Source organism: Pseudorca crassidens, chromosome 1 (assembly GCF_039906515.1).
Source record: "Pseudorca crassidens isolate mPseCra1 chromosome 1, mPseCra1.hap1, whole genome shotgun sequence".
Classification (NCBI taxonomy): domain Eukaryota; kingdom Metazoa; phylum Chordata; class Mammalia; order Artiodactyla; family Delphinidae; genus Pseudorca; species Pseudorca crassidens.
Genome location: NC_090296.1, coordinates 107,324,682 through 107,346,565, shown reverse-complemented (window position 1 = coordinate 107,346,565; position 21,884 = coordinate 107,324,682). Strand labels below are relative to the sequence as shown.

Genomic DNA, 21,884 nt, shown 5'->3' with positions numbered 1-21,884 from the left:
GAAAGATAACTGAAAAATTCCCCATATTTAAAATCTAAATAACAGACTTCTAAATAGCACATGAATCATAGAAGAAATCAAAAAGGAAATTAGAAAGTATGTTGAACAGAATGAAAATGGTAACACAGCATAACAGAATCTGTGGGATGTTGCTAAAGCAGTATTAAGGGAACATTTATAGCACTAAATACCTGGATTAGAAAAGAAAAGTCTTAAATCAATGGTCTTTACTAAAAAAAGAAGAGTGATTAAACTCAAAGTAAGCAGAAGGAAAGAAAGAAAGATCAAAGTAAAAAATAAAAAAATAGAAAGCAGAAAAATAAGGAAAATCAAAGGAATTACACGTTGGTTCTTCAGAAGATCAGTAAAATCAGTAAATCTCTAGCTATCCTGATCAGGACCAAAGAGTGGAGATACAGATTACCAATATCAGGAATGAGGGAGGTAACATCACTATAGTTTCAAAAGATACAAAAAACATAATGAGGGAATATTATGAACAGCTTTATCTCCATAACTTCAACACCTTAGGTAAAATGGACAAATTCTTACCAAAGGTCACTCAGGAAGTAGATAACCAGATTAGCTGTTTATATATCAAATTGATGTCATTAATAACCTTTCACAAAGAAAATTCCAGGCCAAGATGGCTTCACTGGTGAATTCTATCAAACATTTAAGGAGGAAATAATACCAATTCTACATACATTTGTCTAGAAAATTGAAGAAGAGGTAATACTTTCAAGGTCTTTTTTTTTATACTGATACCAAAACTTGACAAAGTCCAAGAAAACTACAGACCAGTGTCTCTCATGAACATAGATAACAAAAATTCTAAACAAAATTATAGCAAATTGAATCCAACAGTATTATAAAGCATAATATACTATATTCAAGTGGGATTTATATCAGTAATGCAAGGTTGGTTTAACATTAGAAAATGAACAATTTTTAAAAAATTGAAGTATAGTTGATTTGCAATGTTGTGTTAATTTCTGCTATACAGCAAAGTGATTCAGTTATACATACATACACACACACACACACACACACACACACACACACATTCTTTTTTTATTCTTTTCCATTATGGTTTATCACAGGATATTGAATATAGTTCCCTGTGCTATACAGGAGGACCTTGTTGTTTATCTGTTCTCTGTGTAATAGTTTGCATCTGCTAACCCCAAACTCCCACTCCACCCCTCCTCCATCCCCACCCTTGGCAACCACAAGTTTGTTCTCTACGTGAGTCTATTCTGTTTTGCAGATAAGTTCATTTGTGTCATATTTTAGATTCCACATATAAGTGATACCATATGGTATTTATCTTTCTCTTGCTGACTTACTTCACTTAGTATGATATTCTCTAGTTCCATCCATGTTGCTCCAAATGGCATTATTTTGTTCTTTTTTTATGGCTGAGTTGTAGTCCATTGTATATATGTACCACATCTTCTTTACCCATTCATTTGTTGATGGACATTTAGGTTGTTTCCATGTCTTGGCTATTGTGAATAGTGCTGCTATGAACATAGGGGGTGCATGTATCTTTTTTTTAAATTTAATTTAATTTATTTAATTTATTTTTGGCTGCATTGGGTCTTCTTTGCTGCACGTGGGCTTTCTCTAGTTGTGGTGAGTGGGGGCTACTCTTCATTGCAGTGTGTGGGCTTCTCATTGTGGTGGCTTCTCTTGTTGTGGAGCACGGGCTCTAGGCGCACGGGCTTCAGTAGTTGTAGCATGAGGGCTTGGTAGCTGTGGCTCATGGGCTGTAGAGTGCAGGCTCAGTAGTTGTGGAACATGGGCTTAGTTGCTCTGCAGCATGTGGGATCTTCCTGGACCAGGGCTTGAACCCGTGACCCCTGCATTGGCAGGCGGATTCTTAACCACTGTGCCACCAGAGAAGCCTGCATGTATCATTTTGAAATATAGTTTTGTACAGATGTATACCCAGGAGTAAGATTGCTGGATCGTATGGTAATTCTATTTTTAGTTTTTTGAGGAACCTCCATACTGTTCTCCATGGTGGCTGCACCAACTTACATTCCTACCAATAGTGTAGGAGGGTTCCTTTTTGTCCACACCCTCTCCAGCATTTATTATTTGTAGACTTTTTAATGATGGCCATTCTGACTGGTGTGAGGTAGTACCTCATTGTAGTTTTGATTTGCACTTCTGTAATAATTAGTGACATTGAGCATCTTTTCATGTGTCTGTTGGCCATCTGTATGTCTTCTTTGGAGAAGTGTCTATTTAGTTCCTTTGCCCATGAAAATCAGTCAATTAATTTTCCATATTAATAAACTAAAAAGAAAGAACCATATAATCATCTCTTTAAAAATTTATTTACTTATTTTTATTGCAGTATAGTTGATTTACAATGTTGTGTTAGTTTCAGGTGTACAACAAAGTGATTCATTTATACATATTTTATATATGTGTATTTTTTCAGATTCTTTTCCCTTATAAGTATAATTCCCTGTGCTATACAGTAGGTCCTTGTTGGTTATCTATTATAATCATCTTAACAGATGCAGAAAGAGTGGGTGACAAAAGTCAACAACTCTTCCTGATAGTTTTTATCAGCAAAGTATTAATAGAAGATAACTTTGTCAACCTGATAAAGGACATCCTAGACAAACCTATGGCTAACATCAAAACTTGTGTGTGTGGTTAAAATTCCCATTATAATAAGGTTTTAGGGACTTCCCTGGCAGTCCAGTGGTTAAGACTCCATGCTTCCACTGCAGGGGGCACAGATTCGATCCCTGGTGGGGGAACTCATATCCTGCATGCCACACGGCATAGCCAAAAAAAAAAAGTATATGAAAATAAAGTACTAGGATTAGTGAAACAGTTTCATATTTATAGATATTTGAATAATCATGGAACCATATTAGAACTAGAATGGGCCACAAGATGACATTAATTTAAATTGTTTATTTTTTATAGGTCAGTATGGAAATCCTTTAAATAAATACATTAGACATTATGAAGGATTATCTTATGATGTGGATTCATTACACCAAAAACACCAGCGTGCCAAAAGAGCGGTTTCACATGAGGACCAGTTTTTACGTCTAGATTTCCATGCTCATGGAAGGTGAGTAAATTTATGCTGACTGTGTCTGAAGTTCCCATGTATTCAATCTATATTAAGAGAAGAAATTTATACCCTTAATTTTCCTTCTCTAATGGAAAGGTCCCCATTTGGAAATTCAGCCTACACTGAAATTTGGTGTATACATTAAAAAATGTTTTATTTTAAAATGGATTGCCCTTTTTATGTTGTTAAGGAAACAGTCACATTTAAATGTTTTTAGGTTTATGAATCAGATCCTCTGTTGTATTATCAGAGGATGTGTCTTTGAAGAAGAGTCTATGTTTGTGGTTCAGCTAATTTTATGTGTTTTATGGCCTATGTGTCTGTTCTCTGGTGCCGAGAGTAAAGATAGCTAGTTGTAGGCTATTAAGTAAGTCATTTAATTTCTCATTAACTCAATTTTATCAGCTCTAAAATGACAACTTGTAGACAGATGACCTACTGTACTGCTTAATTCTCAGACAGAATTGTTAAGGAATAAAGAACAGGGAGCCAAGGGAGAGAGGTAAAAAAAAAAAAATCACATTTATTTAGTCCTGTTGTGTTCCAGGTACCGGATGCTTTATATGCATTTTCTTTTTTAATCTCTCTACACCCAAACAAGATAAATCTTTTTATATCCAAGGAAACTAAGACTCACAGAAGTTAAATAACTTCTTTAAAGTTACGTAGCACAGATTTTACCTGGACCTGGCTGATTCAAGACCCCATATTATTTTTTTCTTTGTCTGTTAGGAGTATTCAGATACAAAATCTTCAAGTATTCTTTGTCAGATTCTCTGCCTTGCCTGCTGTAATGAATAAGTCTATTCCTTTTGTACTTTTTCTACAGTTGTAACCCTGATTTATTATTCACCTCCTAATAGGTTTCCCAGCTTCCATTCCATTTATCATTAAAGCTATACTATGTACTGCTACAAGATGACTCTTCCTTAAATGCTTCCTTTTTCATGTCAGCTTATTGCTCTAAAGTCTTCAATTAATGATTGTTAGCCAGATTTCTTAACTGGGCTTTCAAGATTCTTTGTAAATTAACTCAAGTCTATTCTAAACTTACTTTGTTCCACTTCCCCATATTGTGTCTGTTTCATTCAGAATGAGCTTCTCATTGCTGAATATACCATGTACAGTTTGTTTCCTGTATTATTTATCTTAAATTCTGATCATCTTTTAATACACAATTCAAGTTCTACTTCTTTGAAGCTTTATTTACACCTTCCTCTGAACCTTTAAATTACTTACCTGTGCCTTTGGCATTGGTTCAGTATCTCTTCCTTTTCATGGGTGCATTTCTTGTTTATTTTTCTGTAACTGTTTTTTCTTCCTCACAGGCAGACACATGCTACTATTTAGTGTCTGCTATTTGCCCTTATATTATAGACACTCAAGAAAGATTTTAATGGATGAAAAAAATCAGATAATAAGAATTGCTATGAAACAAAGTATTTTGCACATGGAAATAAATGCATTACTTAACTTAATTTCCATATTACAAAACAATGATCATTATAGAAAAAAGTACTTTCAAGTTATAAAATCTACTTTGTTCTGAAGGAAGAAAAAATTCATTTCAGGATCTGTTCTAGATAAAAATTTTACTGATGGCAAATCATGTAAATTTTTATGACCCTTAACCTCAGAAAAAATTTTAATTACCCATTCTTTATTGGTACCATGAAATAATAAGCAATCATTAAGCCTTCCTAAGTTTTTAGTAACTATCTCAAAGTAAATTTAATGCTGTATTGCAGATATCGTGTGACTGCCAAAAGGAAAAGTTGAGATTCTAGCTGCCTTTGGTTTGGATACCACATTTCTATTACATCATTAGATTTTTATTAGCTCCATTACATAATTCATATTGAACATATGGCAAAACCAAATCCCTACCTCCTTTTGTTTTTTTTGGTACATGTGTGAGCGTAACTGAGAGAGAGTGTACAAGTACACGCTGTTATTTAGTTATTCTGATAGGAGCTGCAAGATGTGCGTAAGTCATTGTATAAGAAGAAAATGTGATATGGTGCTTTACAGATAAAATGCTGTAGGTATTCAAAGGGAGGAGGACTTACTTCTAGCTGAGGCTCTCAGCAAAGGACCTGGACCCAGGAAATCTCATTCTGTGTGTTAGTGGTTATCTTAGGTACTTTTAACAGAAATCTGTTTAATTAACTATATACATATACTACATTTTCTAGAATAGATCTGAATTCAGGAATTTAATTTTGTTGTCTCAATTATTATACTTGTATATTCACACTGTCTCAGAGTTTGTGTCCTAAAACATGATTATTGTAACTATCTTATAACATACCTTAGTTAAAAATGTGATGATCTCATAGTTTTATTTCTCCCTTTCCTTGAAGTAGGCCTACAAAAATGACCTTGATAAATATAATTATAGATTTCTTGCTAAGTTTCTTCTCCTTCTCCACCATATACAAAATGTTGGTTTTGGGTACTAGCACAGCCTCTCTAGGGTGTGGGTATGTGTGTGTGTGTATGTGTCTTTCAGTATTAAAATCATTCTTTGTTCTGTTTGTTTTATGCCTAAGCACATGAACACAATTCTTTCAACCTGGCTTCCACGTTTCCTAAATAAGAAAGGGTGGATCACATCCCACGCTTACAAATATCAGTGTTAAGTGAAGGAATGTCGAGATTCTTTAAGCCTAATGTCCATTCTTGAGAATTCCATGAAAAACCATTGCTCTTTTTTTTCCCTTCCAGTTTTATTGAGATATAATTGACATATAGCACTGTACAAATTTAAGATGTATAGTATAATAATTTGACTCATATACATCATGAAGTTAACATTTTTTTTTCTTGTGTGTATATGTATTTTTAAACATTTCCTTCATGTTTTGTTTTCCATTATATACTTTGGACAGTCAACTTTATTTTCTGGTCTTCTCACGACTTTGCTAACTTTACTGCCTTTCATAGATTTGCATTTGAGTAGGAAGCTACTTAGTAAAGAACTTGTGATTTTTATAGGAAGTATAATATATGTATTGAAACAGTCGTAAACTGGGTAGAGAAAGGAGTACTGTGGTGATTTGGAGCCTGAATGGTGTTCCCTTCTGAGTTGGCATGTGTTATCTAGAGATTCTTTTGAGCCTTAGCTTCCTCATTAGTAAAACCTTGAAGTTTGGATGAGATAATGTTTAAGGCCTCTTCCTGCTTTAAAGTTCTACAAAATATATTAGTAACACTCAAGTAACTAAATTTAAAAGAACTCTCAAAACACTGTCTAGTCAGTAATAAACTTCTTTATGTTTCTGTGTTTAATTGTTTAGGTACATAATCAATAAATCAGAAATTGTTTCCATCTAATATGTGATTTGTATATAGTGTAGAAGATACCAAAATTTTATCTAAGTGCAGTATGATGTTTTGGAGTTTTCTTTTTTCTGATTTTGATAAGATAATTATTCCTATAGCCTTAACTGTACATTTACGAACTGTTCATAATAAATGGTCAGATAATTCGATTTGAAGTTTCTTTGCAGTTGAGACTCAAGTTCTCCCTGCCTCTGAAATGTGAGGGTATCAAGGATGTGGCCCAGGTAACCTGTAAAAGGCATAAGTATTCTCTTTGGGTCCTGACCGGAGCCGGGTTAGTCAGGAAGTGTCTTGGACTTTATCTCTGACGTATCATGAGTAGCGTAGCAGAAACCCAGAATGCTTTTAACTCCATAGACAAACCAGCACACTTTAAGACACAGAAGTGAGAATCTAGGGAGCACAGATAGATGCCAACTCATAAAGAAGAGCAACAGAATAAATTAGAATTGTGTAAAAATGCTATTGTTATGGATATGGAAAAACAAAATAAAAAAAAATACTGACCTGACCCTGAAATCTGTTCCAACAAGATTTGAGCAAGTTTGAGCAAAATTTCCTAAGGGAAAATGGTATTTATTTGTACCTATTTTATGTCAAGTACAGTGCCCTTTAGCATATACTTTTGTTTAAGTATATTTCATACCACTCTTGGTCTCAGCAGTGGATTTTCTAGGATATTCAATTCTTAGTTATTGCCTGATTGCCTGATTCCTCGTTAAACACAGAAATTAAAAGCCTAACAAATATGTTTTTTAAAACTCTGAAGGCTACACTGGCTATTTGAATTACTTACTGAAATAAGAAATAGCAACTGAGTTGTGTTCATGTTAATTCTGTGTTGAAGAAGTTAAATTGAGAGCTGATGATGGCTCTGAGCTTAGCTTCTTTGATAAGATTTTAACATGAAATACCATTTTTATTTTTCATGTTTTTAAGCACTAACTAGGGTTTATGTAGAAGAGAGGGAATGAGTTTTAAAAAACTGAGCTTCCTCCTGTTTTGAAAAAGGAATGGAAATACGAGTGTAAACGTATTTTTCTTTTGTTTTTTAATTTAATTTATTTAATTAATTTATTTTTGGCTGCCTTGTGTCTTTGTTGCTGCACGCGGGCTTTCTCTAGTTGCGGCAAGCGGGGGGCTACTCTTTGTTGTGGTGCACTGGCGTCTCATTGTGGTGGCTTCTCTTTGTTGCGGAGCACGGGCTCTAGGCACGCCGGCTTCAGTAGTTGTGGCACGTCGGCTCAGTAGTTTTGGCTCACGGGCTCAGTAGTTGTGGCGCATGGGCTTAGTTGCTCCACGGTGTATGGGATCTTCCCAGACCAGGGGTTGAACCTGTGTCCCCTGCATTGGCAGGCAGATTCTTAACCACTGCGCCACTAGGGAAGTCCCTGCTTCTCCTTACACAGGATACATTTACTTATTTTTGCTTGAGTTTTAGTTTCACTTTTATCTTCTTTGGGAGCTCTTGAGGAATCTCGTATATGTATTTTTGCTTATTTGCGGTAATCTATCTACCTCAGGGCCATCAGTAAAGCCTGGAACTGTGTTTTTCAAACTGTAGAACCCTAGAATTTCTTTGGAGGTTGCCTCAGGTTCTTCCCAATGGGCCGCAGGTGGGCTGACTCTGCCCTTTCCCCTTCTACCAACCTGTTCTATTTTATCCTTTTTTTTTTGGAGGAGGCGGATAGTGGCTTCTTTAAGATAATTTGAAAAAGGACTTTGCTGTTTCAAAAAATATACTAGTGGAAGTAAACTAGATATTTGACTCATAGTAATATTTGCTGTTAATACTGGCAACTTGTCTTACAAAAATAGTTTGAATGGAGAGTCTGTCAAGCATCTTTATTAAGAAGAAGGTGAATGTTACAAGGAAAAGAATACCTAGAAATGTCAGGGATGGCTATTAAGTACTGTTTTATTTCTAGGAATCACTACCCAGGTCTACCATAAACCTGTTCCATTTAGACTCAGTAGACCCGTCTGGGACTGCTGGATTACAGACATACTTGGAAGCAAGGTTTTTGCTCTCAGGTTTCTTCCCCCTGTTACCAAGGTACTTGATTAGTCGAGGCTTTTTGTCCTAATATGACTTCAGTTCAAGGGATGCACCTTTAACTATTGCTGTTTTCTTCTGAGAGTCAGGGCCATATTATCTTTAGCCTAAATAGCTATCATATGGGAAAAGGCAACTTCTTTTCAGTTTATATTCTTACTGTTCTAATATATAGAATGGTACCTCTTTAATATAGAAGTATATGATCAACCAAAAACTTAAAGAATCATATCCTAGCATAATTTATTTTGTTGTTCTGTACCACAGGTGGTTCTGGTACCTCTGTTTGTTTGTTTAGTTTAGATTTAGAGTGCTTTTCTCAAGCCTTAGAGGGGAAAACCAACTATTATTACCACATGGTACAACTGCATTTTCAAAGCACTGAGGCCAGAGATTTGGAATCTGTTTCCTGTATTTTTTCAAATTGCTGTCATTTGTTAGTTGATTTTGCCCTCCTATAATTTTACTCTATTCTTTATAACTTTACTATATGCCACTAAGGAAAGAATTATAATAGAACTACTATAATCAAGATGAGAGACAAAATACTATTGATTCATAGAATCAACATAGTGATTAAATCTAACAGTAGGAAAATATTCCCAGTGCGAATGATGTTCCTTATACAGAGCATCTTCCTCCTCAGAGGAAATCTAAAGTTTATCTTTGATGACAGTATACTATATTATAACAATAAAAAAAAAGAGGGCTTCCCTGGTGGTGCAGTGGTTGAGAATCTGCCTGCCAATGCAGGGCCACAGGTTCGAGCCCTGGTCTGGGAAGATCCCACATGCCACGGAGCAACTGGGCCCGTGAGCCACAACTACTGAGCCTGCGCGTCTGGAGCCTGTGCTCCGCAACAAGAGAGGCTGTGATAGTGAGAGGCCCACGCACCGCGAGGAAGAGTGGCCCCTGCTTGCCACAACTAGAGAAAGCCCTCGCACAGAAACGAAGACCCAACACAGCGAAAAAAAAAAAAAAAAAAAAATATATATATATATACACACATATAAAAAAAGAGAACTAAACTTACTGAAAGAAACATAGTAAAACGGGATTAATAATCAAAGGGAACTTCTTATGGTGGTGTTGTAAAGTAGAATTTTCAGTGAAATTCAAATAACGTTATATTTTCACTTCTGTATCTTACTTGCATTTGTTCAAATTTTAAAAGGTGACTTGGTGAAGACTGATAATATTACATACATTAAGACTGCTACAACACTCAGCATATATTAGCTTGACTGCTTCCGGCACATGCTTGAGAGGCATTCGTGGTATGATTGAAAGCAAGATGCAGCAACCAAATACTAGAGTTCTAGTCCTAATTCTAGTCTTGTGACCTGAGTCATGCCCTTTGATAAAAATATTCATCGTGCTTCCTTAGCAATGTTACTGTGAGGACGGGATGCAGTAATATGTGTGAAAGTGCTCTGAAAACTGTAAACCTATATAAATTTAAGAAGAATGTTATAATCTCATCATTATCATCACAATACTACTATCTCAACCAGTTCTCTAGGGGCTTTTACCACTAGGAAGGGTATCTCTCCTGCACAATTTTATTTTATACCCTAGTTTTTGGGAATACAATGATTTTTTAAAAAAATGTTGATTTATTTATTTATTTGGTTGTGCTGGGTCTTAGTTGCGGCTCGTGGGCTCCTTAGTTGCAGCTCACCAGCTCCTTAATTGGTGCATGTGGGCTCCTTTAGTTGCAGCAGGTGGACTCCTTAGTTGCGGCATGCAGGCTCCTTAGTTGTGGCATGTGAACTCTTAGTTGTGGCATGCATGTGGGATGTAGTTCCCTGACCAGGGATCAAACCTGGCCCCCTGCAATGGGAGTGTGGAGTCTTAACCACTGTGCCACCAGGTAAGTCCCAGTACAATGATTTTTAAACATTTATTTATTTTTATGGTGGAAAAATAACATGTAACTTACTATTTTAATCATTTTTAAGTGTACAATTCAGTGGCATTAGGTACATTCAAAGTGTTGTCTAACTATCACCATGATTCATTTTTAGAGCTTTTTGATTATACCAAACAGAAACAATAACTTCCAATTCTGCCCTCCTACCAGCCCTTGGAAACCTGTGTTCTACCTTCTATCTCTAGGAATTTGCCTATTCTATGTCCTGCATAACTAGAGTCATATAATATGTGGCCTTTTGCGTCTGGCTCCTTTCACTTAGCATAATGTTTCTAATGTTCATCTGTGTTGTAGTGTATCCGAATTTCATTCCTTTTTAAGGCTGAATAATCCATTGTATGTATATACCACTCATATGTACATCTTTTTTTTTTTGGCCGCACTATTCGGCTTATGGGATCTTAGTTCCCTGACCGGGGATTGAACCTGGGCCCTTGGCCGTGAAAGCGCGGAGCCCTAACCACTGAAGCACCAGGGAATTCCCCATACATACATCTTGAAATCCATATGTTGATGAATATTAGAATTTTTTCTGTCTTTTGGCTATTGTGAATAATGCTGCCACACACACTGGTGTACAAGTATCTGAGTCCCTGATTTCCATTCCTTTGGGTGTATACATAGAAGTAGAATTGCTGGATCATATGGTAATTCTGTTTAACTTTTTGAGGAACCACCAAACTGTTTTCCCAAAATACAGTGATTTTTATAAGGCAGTGTTCACTGTAGTTATTCTGACCTTTGGGCGAAAAGTTTAAGCAATTAAAGAATGAGGTTGGGACTTCCCTGGTTGTGCAGTGGTTAAGAGTCCTCCTGCCAGTGCAGGCAGGGGACATGGGTTCGAGCCCTGGTCTGGGAAGATCCCACATGCTGCAGAGCAAGTAAGCCCGTGTGCCACACTACTGAGCCTGCGCTCTAGAGCCCGCAAGCCACAACAACTGAGCCCGTGAGCCACAACTATTGAAGCCCGTGCGCCTAGAGCCCGTGCTCTGCAACAAGAGAAGCCACTGCAATGAGAAGCCCGCGCACCACAACAAGGAGTAGCCGCCACTCACTGCAACTAGAGAAAGCCCACGCACAGCAACGAAGATCCAATGCAGCCAAAAAATAAATAAATAAAATAAAAAGAATCAGGTTATGTTTTCAGATGATTTTTTGTTCAAGGCTTGTTGAGAAATTGGGAAGGTAGGATGTGTTCATCAGCTAATTATTATTATTACTTTATAATGTGTTGTCTGACAGGACTATTGCAAAGAATTTGCAATTTATATAAATATTAAAATAGTGTAAAGATATGAACTATCAAACAGATGGTAGTGGAATTAAAATTAGAGAACTGGAATCCAATGACTTAGTTAATGGAATAATATACCCAGCTTCTGATTATTCATTTGTAGTTGATCTGTTTCATGGATTGTGACAGAGTTTAATTCAGTCTGGCTTCTTCTACCATTTACCTGCCTTCCAGGCTCACCCTTGTTCCATTCCTTCTTTGTTTATATATGTTTCAGATGCACATTAATTTTGATATTAATAGAGCAGTGCATCTTGGGGGTATGATGTAAATTTGATTTTTTTGTTTTATTATCTATGTTGCTTCTTGACTGTGCATAATTGAAAACTGATTTTATATGTGGTTTCAATCCAATTTAAATCAATAGTGAGAATAATGTTTTGTATATATGAGATGATTTTCTTATGAAATCAATATCAAGATTAGAAGGGGCCTACTTCAAGTGTTCTTAAATTCTCTCTGTTACAACATCCCTCTAGGATTGCTATCTGCATAGACATGTAAAGTGATATAAAACTATTGTTTTGAGTAGGGATTGCAGCATAGATTGTTCTCATATTGAACTTAAATGTCCTTTCTGAAGCTTTTACCATTTTGGGGGAGGGAGATATAGAGTACTAATGCTGCTGCTTATAATGGATTTAAGGCAAAACAGTTTTGCTGAATAATAAATCCTGAATGACAAACATATTAAGCCCTTGGATTTTTACTGTTTAGTCTGTTTAACAAAGATGCTCTTTTAGAGGTGGTATTTATATAGTAAATTAAAAGTGTATATAATGATAAATTAATGATTTTCCAAAATGTGATCCTTTAAAAAATAATGTGTGTATTTATACTCACCTTTCAAGAATTTCATGTCTGTTAGTTGGTTAAAAGGAATTTTATGAAAAGGATATACAATAAGAATTCAGGAAAGATTCCTGTTTGTTTAGGATTGTCTTTTTTTGACTTTTTGGAGTTCCCATTTAGAAGATGTGTTTGGCTTTGTTGATTACTTGCTGCAGTAGATTGGAACGTTAAGGTTCTAAGGATGTCTTTCCTAGCCTACAGTCCTTGCCACAGTAGTTGAGAAGCCCTAGGAGTTTTTTGGTGAGAGGTTTAGGCAAGTGGAAATGAATGCAGCTGCAAAATAAAAGGTTGCCAATACAGGAAATTAAGGGAAAAAGATAAAATAGTGTTCAGAAAGGGTGACACTCTATGAAGGTAATGGTTATTATACCCAACTGTTGACCCCTATTCACTTGAAAAATGATTTGATTTTTTTCTTTAAAATCAACATTATTGAAGTATAATTTACATAAAATATATTCATTTCAAGTGTATAGTTTAAGTTTTGACAAATGTATACACTTGTGAACCACCATTCAAATCAAGGTGTAGAACATTTCCATCAGAGCAAAAAATTCCTTCATTCCCTTTTGCTCTTAGTCTCTCCATCCCAGGCAACTACTAATCTGCTTTCTGTCTCTAGAGATAGATTTTGCCTATTCTAGAATTACATATATATGGAATTATATATACTGTGTGCATTCTTTTGTGTTTTATAAAAGTACCTATTTTTGGTAGTTTGATGATTTTATTGCTGAATAGTTTGCTACTACTGTATGAATAAGCCACAACCTTTTTCTCTCTTTACTTGCTGATAGACATTTAGGTTATTTCCAGGTTTGGGCTATTATGAATAAAGCTGCTTTGGACATTTGTGTCCATTTGTTTGTGTGGACATATATTTTATATTTTCATTTCTCTTGGTATAGAATTGTGGGTCATAGGGTTTTTGTATGTTTACCTTTATAAGAAACAGCCAGTTTTCCAAAGTGATTATACCATTTTTTACCTCCGCCAGCAATGTGTCAGAGTTCAAATTATTCCACATCCTACTAACATTTGGGGGTTGGCTAATTAAAGACTTTGGTTCATATTCACTGAGTAGAAGTTGTGTTATATGCAGACATTTATGGCAGTTATAAAGGAGACTTGATACAGTTTTTAAAGTTAGGTAGTGATAGCTACTTTACTACCCTTTACATCTCCTTTGTGCCAGGTACTGTGTTAATGACTTTACATACGTTATAATCTCTAATCCTTAAAATTGTTCCAGAAAATAGAATGTGTTATCTTCATTTAATGGACAGGAATCCTGGACTAGCAAGGATTTACTAGGCTTAAGATTTTGATTCTGAGTTTGATTCTAAAACCCTAGATTTCTTTATTTAATTTTATTTCAGTATTTTGGTCTTTCCTTTTCCTTTATAGAGGACAGTTAGAATGAGTATAATTTCAGCTAATATCATGGTCCTTTGGGTTTGGGATCTCCAAATTGAACTGAGAAAGGTCTAAAAAAAATTAGAAGAAGATGCCCCAGGGAAAAATAAAGGAGTTGTAAAGTTTTTTGTGTATGTGTGTCTGTCTTTCTGTATGTGTGTGTCTGTGTGTGAAAGAAAGAGCATGCATACTTGCTTGTCTGAAAAGAGATGTTAAGTATCTAATTAGATGGCACTTATGTATTCTCTTATCTGAGTTGTGAATTATAGGGGAAAATGGAAAAGCTGTGGAATTACTAGAGAGGGGAGACAAGTAGTGGTGAATTAACAGTAATTGGGTCAAGAAGCTTGCTTTTATCTTCAAGTAACTTAGTTGCTGTTGGAATGATCTTGTTTCACCATGTGAGAATCAGTCTGTAGGCATTTATTTTTTTAATATATCCCTAGATGATTACTGTTTAATTGTATGTGAGTTGTATCACAATGTTAGCTTGAATTTCAGAGCAGAATTTTTATAAGAAAATCTTAGCCAGTTATTTCCCAAATAGACAAATTGTGTGAAACAATCCACATTTTGCAGCTTTTTTTTAATTTAAAAAATCATTGTTTAAATTTGGATCCTTTTAATTTCATTTTTTTCCTTTCCTACCCTGTTTGCAGACATTTCAACCTACGAATGAAGAGGGACACTTCCCTTTTCAGTGATGAATTTAGGGTGGAAACATCAAATACGGTACTTGATTATGATACCTCTCATATTTACACTGGACATATTTATGGTGAGTTGAACCTTAAAAGAACCGTGTTTAATTTTTTTCTATACAAGGAAATATATGCATTTTGAAGTATAGGCAAATATTTCAGAAAGATGGGATAAATCCTGGGGAGATTTGAGTGTATTGTGAAGAGCAATGGGCTTTGAAGAATGAAGTAATTCTTCGATCAACCTTTACATATATGTTTAGTATTGAATTATGCAGCGTCTGACTTCTGAAAGGTATGAAGTTTTGACTCTCATTACCTCCAAACTGTTAGGTTTTTAAAAAAATTTTAATGATTTATATAATTTTCTGATCTTCCAAGCAAGGAATTAACAGTAACTTAACTATGTTTTATAACGAACTGTAAAGATTATCTTAATAGCCAAAAATAATGTGACAAAGTCATTCATAGGAAAGTCCTCCCAGGGCCTTCCTTCCTCTGGATCTATTTGCTTTTTGTTCACAATTCTAATGAATTTCTCTTACTACACCAGATTTAAAAAAGTATCAGGGAGATGGGGGGCACACTTATTAGCCCAATAGAAAATTACATCTGTCAGCTTAGTAATGTAGGGAGAACAGAACAATTGATGGAAGTCGTAAAAAAGTTAAAAAAGCAAAGTCTTCTGTAGGTATTAGGGGCAAAATATCATTGAGTTATAACTCTACGTTAATAAATACTCAAGATGATCCTATTTATTAAGAGTTATTAAAGTTAACTGAAAGTTAAATTTTATTTCTACATATTAGAGCGATTTCCATTCAAAATCCTGACTTGAAAAATTAAATGCTTTGAGAAAGGTTTCTTACTTTTTTTTATGATGATCGGTAAATGAGACATTTCCGTACTTAAAATTTCTTATTTGTAGATCAAGCATAGTTAAACAATTAAAAGTTTTTTTGTATTCTTATAATTCTTTAATGGAGAAGGAAAGTGTTTTTCCATAGGTCGAGATTTCTAATGTTAGATTATAGTTTTCTGTTATTTTCTTGATCATTTATCTTGCTGGTCAAGTAACTTAGTAGTCTCCCAGCACCCGCCCCCCCCTTTTTTTTTTGGTAGGTGATAGTCAAAAAGCGTACAAGACTAAATGAGTTTGCAGATAAACATCATATCATTTAAAATACAAATGTCTTGGACTCAGCTTCAGTCTATGATTAACTTAAAGTCAACTAATTACTGTTAATCTACAACTTAGAAATTGCAGAAAGCCTGATTTTTGTTTTAATGAGAAAGTTTTGAATGGCAAATTTAACTTTTAAAGCCCTCACCTAACTACCCACCTCTTCTTATCATTTGATGTTTGGTACTCAGCTTTTCTTTATGACTGTATTAAAAAACAAAACTACTTTTTTTCTTATAATTTTCTTTCCCTAAAGAAGTATAATTGATGGGATACTATCATGAACCTTTTTCCAATATCTCAGAAAGAATTGTTGGCATATTTTGTTCAAATTGCTTCTGAAATATTTAATACTGTCTTATTTTTAAAATGTATTTATAAAACCTACTGGTGGTAAGGAAGCTAAAAGGTTCGTGCAGAATATATTAGGTGGGAAAGGAACTTTTTTTCTTATGGCAATTAGAGTAGAATTTCAAAAGATACTTTAATATCTTTATTTTGAAAATGTATATTTTATCAGTGTATCTGCTTGCCTCTAAGTTTATTTAAGTCATTTTTTTGAATGATTATTGCATGCATGCCAGGCACTGTGCTAGGTTCTGGGAATTTGATTGTCAGCAAGACAGATGTTCCATTTTTCATTGTTGTTACTATATATATACTGTATATATTTTAACTAAGTTCCAGTTGTTGTTCACATTCAGGTTGATACGTTTCATGTGAAACTTAATTTCCCCGGTAAATTTGTATTTAGTTTTTTTCTCAATACATAAGAATGGCTTTATAAAGGAGAATGAATTTAACATTCATGTGCAAATCAAATTTTTAAGAGTTTGTGGCTTTCATTAATAGGTGAAGAAGGAAGTTTTAGCCATGGGTCTGTTGTTGATGGAAGATTTGAAGGATTCATTCAGACTCGTGGTGGCACATTTTATGTTGAGCCAGCAGAGAGATATATTAAAGACCGCACTCTGCCATTTCACTCTGTCATTTATCATGAAGATGATATTAGTAAGTACTTAAATTTTGCAAAGAGTATATAAATAGTTAAAACTATGTGGAGACAAATGAAACCTGAGCTGTTTTCTTTCCTAAGCTGTTAATCAGGCTAGAAAATAGTTTCACAACTAAAATCTCAATTAAAGAATGGATCTATATCGTTGAGACAATATCATTGTCAGTCTGTGCTGGTACTACTTTGTTGATATGCTACAACCAATTCTATTTGAACTATGAGTCAACCAACTCCGATTGAACTGGAAATTCTATATTGTGGTATCATCCAGTCATTTAATGCTGTAACACCTTTGTGTGTGTGGCCTACTGAAGCATCATCTTCTTATGTAAATTTCAATGTGGATATTTGCATAGTATTTAAAGAATATTTTAGATATTTTTGTAATTTCTAAGCCTTTTGAGTATTTCTTTTTGGAATCTTGAAATGACTTCCACTTGGTAAGACTTCAGATTTATCTTTATGGATTTTGTTCTCGACCATGGTCTTGTATGATGGTAATTTGTTGGGAGAGTTCTTTTTCTGTGTTTTAAGAATAGAAAATGTATTTAGACTTCCCCTTTTCATTCTACCATTGTCTGTATATCCATAGTCATTTAATCACGAGAATGCTGTAATGAAATGACCCAGAAATGCATTCCTCTAATTCACAGGCCTCTTGAATACTCATATTTTATTTTTGACTGTAGTAAGAGTAGTCTATCAAGTTTTGCCTATTTTCCTTATTTGGCAGCTTCCAGGCTTCATTTTCCTTTCTACATATAGAAATTTGTTGTCAGTAATTTCGTTCTCACCCCTGGTAATGTACTGGAAAGTGTTAACCATGTCGACTTCTTGCTTTATCAGCTCTGACCGTTTCTGTATTTAAGTCTGTCCAACTTGCTTGTCATCTCTAATGCTCGATTACTATAGAAAATAGCATAATTATTCTAGATAGAATACATTTATGATTTTGGCTATTTGTTAAATCATAAATTCGTTAATGCTACTTGTGCACATTTTTGCTCATCCCTATTTGATTCCTTTTCCAATTTCCCCTCCTGGTATTTTAGACTCTCCTCAAGCTCCAAGCTACAGTCTTCCTTCACAAGCTAGAGTATGAATTCCTTTCTTTCTGCCAGTAGAATTATCATCTACTTCATTTGTATGTTACTTTGTAATTTTCTGAGTAATTTAATCATTTTGCAGGTTTACCTCCTCTATCAGGGTGTGTAAGTTCTCCAACTGCAGTTTCTGTTTCTTTTGCTCCTTTAACATTTCAGATATCATTTATCTCTGCAGCAGTTTCTTCACTGATATTTAATAAAGTCCTGCAACATTTTCCCTATAATGTTTTCTCAAAATCAAGCAAGACCTTTGGGAAAGAAAGGAGAGGAAGAAATGATTGACAGATTTTGAACTGATGATTTCCTTCCCATGATATTGTAATCAAACATTTTCCTTCACTTTGTATGTCTTATAAGTATCTTCAACTGTGTTTATTCTGCCTTTTATGATTTCTGTTGTTTTGTCTTCTCTCTCGTTTCCTTTCTTCTCTTATCTACTTGTAGGTAGTTTAAGAATGTTCTGCTCTTTTTTCATACTTCTGTTTTTTCCTCATCATGTAATTGCATTTCTTTCACTTTGCATCTTATAGTAATTTTCAAAAATCTCCTTTTATTTCAGCCTTTTCTTTTCCCCCAAAGGTGATGAGTTAGCTTGCAGAATCAGTGACATTGGATGCAACTTAGTTTTCTGTTCCTTTTGGCATTTAACTTTACCATTGATTTCAGTGCTTAACTCTTACTTGTCTTGGTAAACATATATTCATGGTAAGGAGATCGTTTCACATTCTGCTTGTTATTACATGCCAGTAGTGGTATTAGAGCCTAAAAACAGCAATGTTAGAGTGATTTTGTTTGTAACTTCTTCTGGTAAATGGAAATGTAATGATATGAGGATAAGAGTATGGGAAGCAATTGCCTTAAACAGAATTTTTAGTGCTTGCAGATTTAGACAATTACTTTTGAAAAACTATCTGAAAATCTGTCAAGTTAACTACAAAAGGAAAGCACCCATGTATTAACCATTTAGTTTTTAAATAGTTGCTCTAGTCTAGATTCTAGACCAAGGGTTGGCAAACTTTTTCTGTAAAGGTCCAGATAGTAAATAATTTGTCTTTGTGGGCCATATTTGCTCTGTTGCAGCTGAATTCTGCCACTGTAGTATGAAAACAGCAATAGGAAATATGTAAATGAACGAGCATGGCTATGTTCCAGTAAAACTTACTGACACTTAAATTTGAATTTCATGTAATCTTAACATGACACAAAATATTTTTCTTTTAATTTTTTCCCACCATTTGAAAATGTAAAAACCGTCTTTAGCTTTCATGCCAAACAAAAGGACTCATATCTAGCAGGCTGTTGTTTGCCTACCGCTCTTCTAGAGGATGGCTAGATAAATTTACTTTTCTTAAATTGAAATATAATTGACATACAATATTATGTTAGCTTCAGGTGTGCAACATAGTGACTTGACATTTAAATACATTATGAAATGATCACCACGATAAGTCTGATAACATCTGTCACCATACGAAATTATTACAGTATTATTGACTGTATTCCTTATGCTGTATGTTACCTCCCCACGACTTACTTATTTTATAATTGGAAGTTTGTGCCTTTTAATCTCCTTGACCTATTTCGCCCAGTCTCCTCCTACTCCCCTTCCCTTTGGCAACCACTGGTTTGTTCTCTGTATCTATGCCTCGGTTTCTGTTTTGTTTTGTTTTCTTTTCTTTTCCTTTTTTTTTTTTAAGATTCCATATGTAAGTGAAACCACATGGTATTTGTCTAGATTAAATTTATTTATTTATTTATTTTGCGGTACGTGGGCCTCTCACTGTTGTGGCCTCTCCCGTTGCGGAGCACAGGCTCCGGATGCGCAGGCTCAGTGGCCATGGCTCACGGGCCCAGCCGCTCCGTGGCATGTGGGATCCTCCCGGACCGGGGCATGAACCCGTGTCCCCTGCATCGGCAGGCAGACTCTCAACCACTGTGCCACCAGGGAAGCCCTAAATTTACTTTTAATTGGCCCTTTAACCTCTCTGTGTAGAATACCTAAGGTTCTAATAGTATTAGCGGTAGTACAAGTAGTTATTTCTCTCTGATGTATAACCAGCACCATACAAAGTTCTTTGCTTACATTATTTTGTTTAATCTTCACAATAACCCTGTGAGGTATATAGGCACACATATTATCCCCACTTTATAGATGAGGAAACTAAGCCTTAGAAAACTTAGGTCACTTGATTGTGGATCTCGTGTTCTTAACCATGTGTCTTCTGCTTCACTCCTGGAAAAAAGCTGTAAATTCTCACTGCCATTATTCCAAGGATTTCTGGGTCTTTTCTGAGATCTGTAAGCCTCCCTGAAATCACACATTTGCATCTATTGCTGTTTAGAGCCAAATTCTTTCCCTAACATATCTAGCAATGGATGCTTTATTTCACAGCTAATTAAAAGAGAGAGGATGTCCCTTTATTATTTAATAATAATATTATTATTATTTTCATATAATTTGCTTAAGTGCCAATAATTTATTTTTACAGCTAAAGTACTGCATGGCTGTTTAGATCATTGTGTATATGCTTGAGTGAATTTGGTGTCCCTGTATTTGTTATTTTCAGCGGAAGCAAATGACAGGGGAGGCACGCCAACTTTGGATAGGAATCCTGATGAGAGTTTGGCTACCCTCATCTTAATACTGTTTTTGCAACTCTAGGCATGAATATATGAAACCACCATGGAAAATGATACTGATATTCTGGAGAACCTTAGGGAATGGCTTCTGGTGCTGTACCAGAACATAGAGACAGTTTTCAGTGAAAATACTTAATAACTTCTAGATGCTTTGATATCCATTTAGATGTGAAGGTGATAACTACATGTAGTTATCAGCTTAAAATTCATACTTGTTCAATCTATACTTAGCTGGTAAAAAACACTCTCTTCTAGGACATAGAAGTGTGAACAATTATGACAGGGTAAGAATACCATTTAGTCCTCTGCCTCTTGGCCCAGTTTATTTTAAGAAACTGGGAAAAACATTGTCCCATAAACTATACTGCTAATCTTAGTAATATGAACAGCTTTTAGGAATGACTGACTGTATGATTGCTTGGAATCATTAGTTGTAAATAGTGGACCTTTGCACCTTTTGTATACTACCTTTCTGAGAGGCAAAGGTCTAAGCAATTTTCCCATGCTGTACTTATAAAGAAATATTTTGTTTCTGAACTAAAAGATATTTTAAGTAAATACATGAAGCCGTAGAGTAAGAGTGTTTAGGTTTATTCTTTCACTTCAGATTATTTATTTTCCTTTGGGTGGTATAGGAAAGCCCAAAGAGCTTGAATTTGCCTGTGCCTCATAGTATTGTATCAACAGTAGGTTACTCTTACTTTCAGCCTGTGTGCTAGCTGTGACTGTACTTATCGCTTCTTTTTCTTGTGCTTCAGTGGGAAGACCCCTTATTTATTGCTCTGAAAAATTGAGACTGTTAAATTTTACTTAACCATTTCAAGGTGAAGGCCTCCTTCCGGTAGAAGCCTCTTCGTTTGTGAAACTTCAGGATATTGCTTTTAATAAACCTTAAAAAAAATCAGTTTCATATTGTGTTTTTGAAGTTGTGGATGTAACTGAGTTTTGTCATAGTCACTAAGATTTTCAACACCTTTTGTGTCACTGTTAGTGGAAGGGAGGGACAAAGGATAGAAGGAAAAGAGGAAAGGAAGAATTGAATTGGAAAGTATTGATAATGGCTAGCATTGTTCAAATCTGACATTGTTAGATTGTCACATTTTTCTTCCAGAGGTACCAGGAATTTCTGAGGATTATCGTGGAAAGTTTCTATATGTGCTTAAGGTCCAGTCTGAGCTTGGAAATGTGCTTATGTGTATGGAGTTGTGACAAACTGTGGTAGACACTCGGAAAG

General features: G+C 35.1%; 1 protein-coding gene across 1 annotated transcript in view; it reads left to right on the top strand.

Moving 5' to 3' along the window:
• Positions 1–21,884, top strand: part of ADAM10 (ADAM metallopeptidase domain 10) — a 111,020-nt gene that overhangs the window by 25,671 nt on the left and 63,465 nt on the right. Inside the window, exons 2-4 of the mRNA XM_067748353.1 lie at positions 2,956–3,106; positions 14,665–14,783; positions 16,742–16,900. Coding sequence (XP_067604454.1) covers positions 2,956–3,106; positions 14,665–14,783; positions 16,742–16,900 — 429 coding nt within the window. The remainder of the gene's footprint in view (positions 1–2,955; positions 3,107–14,664; positions 14,784–16,741; positions 16,901–21,884) is intronic.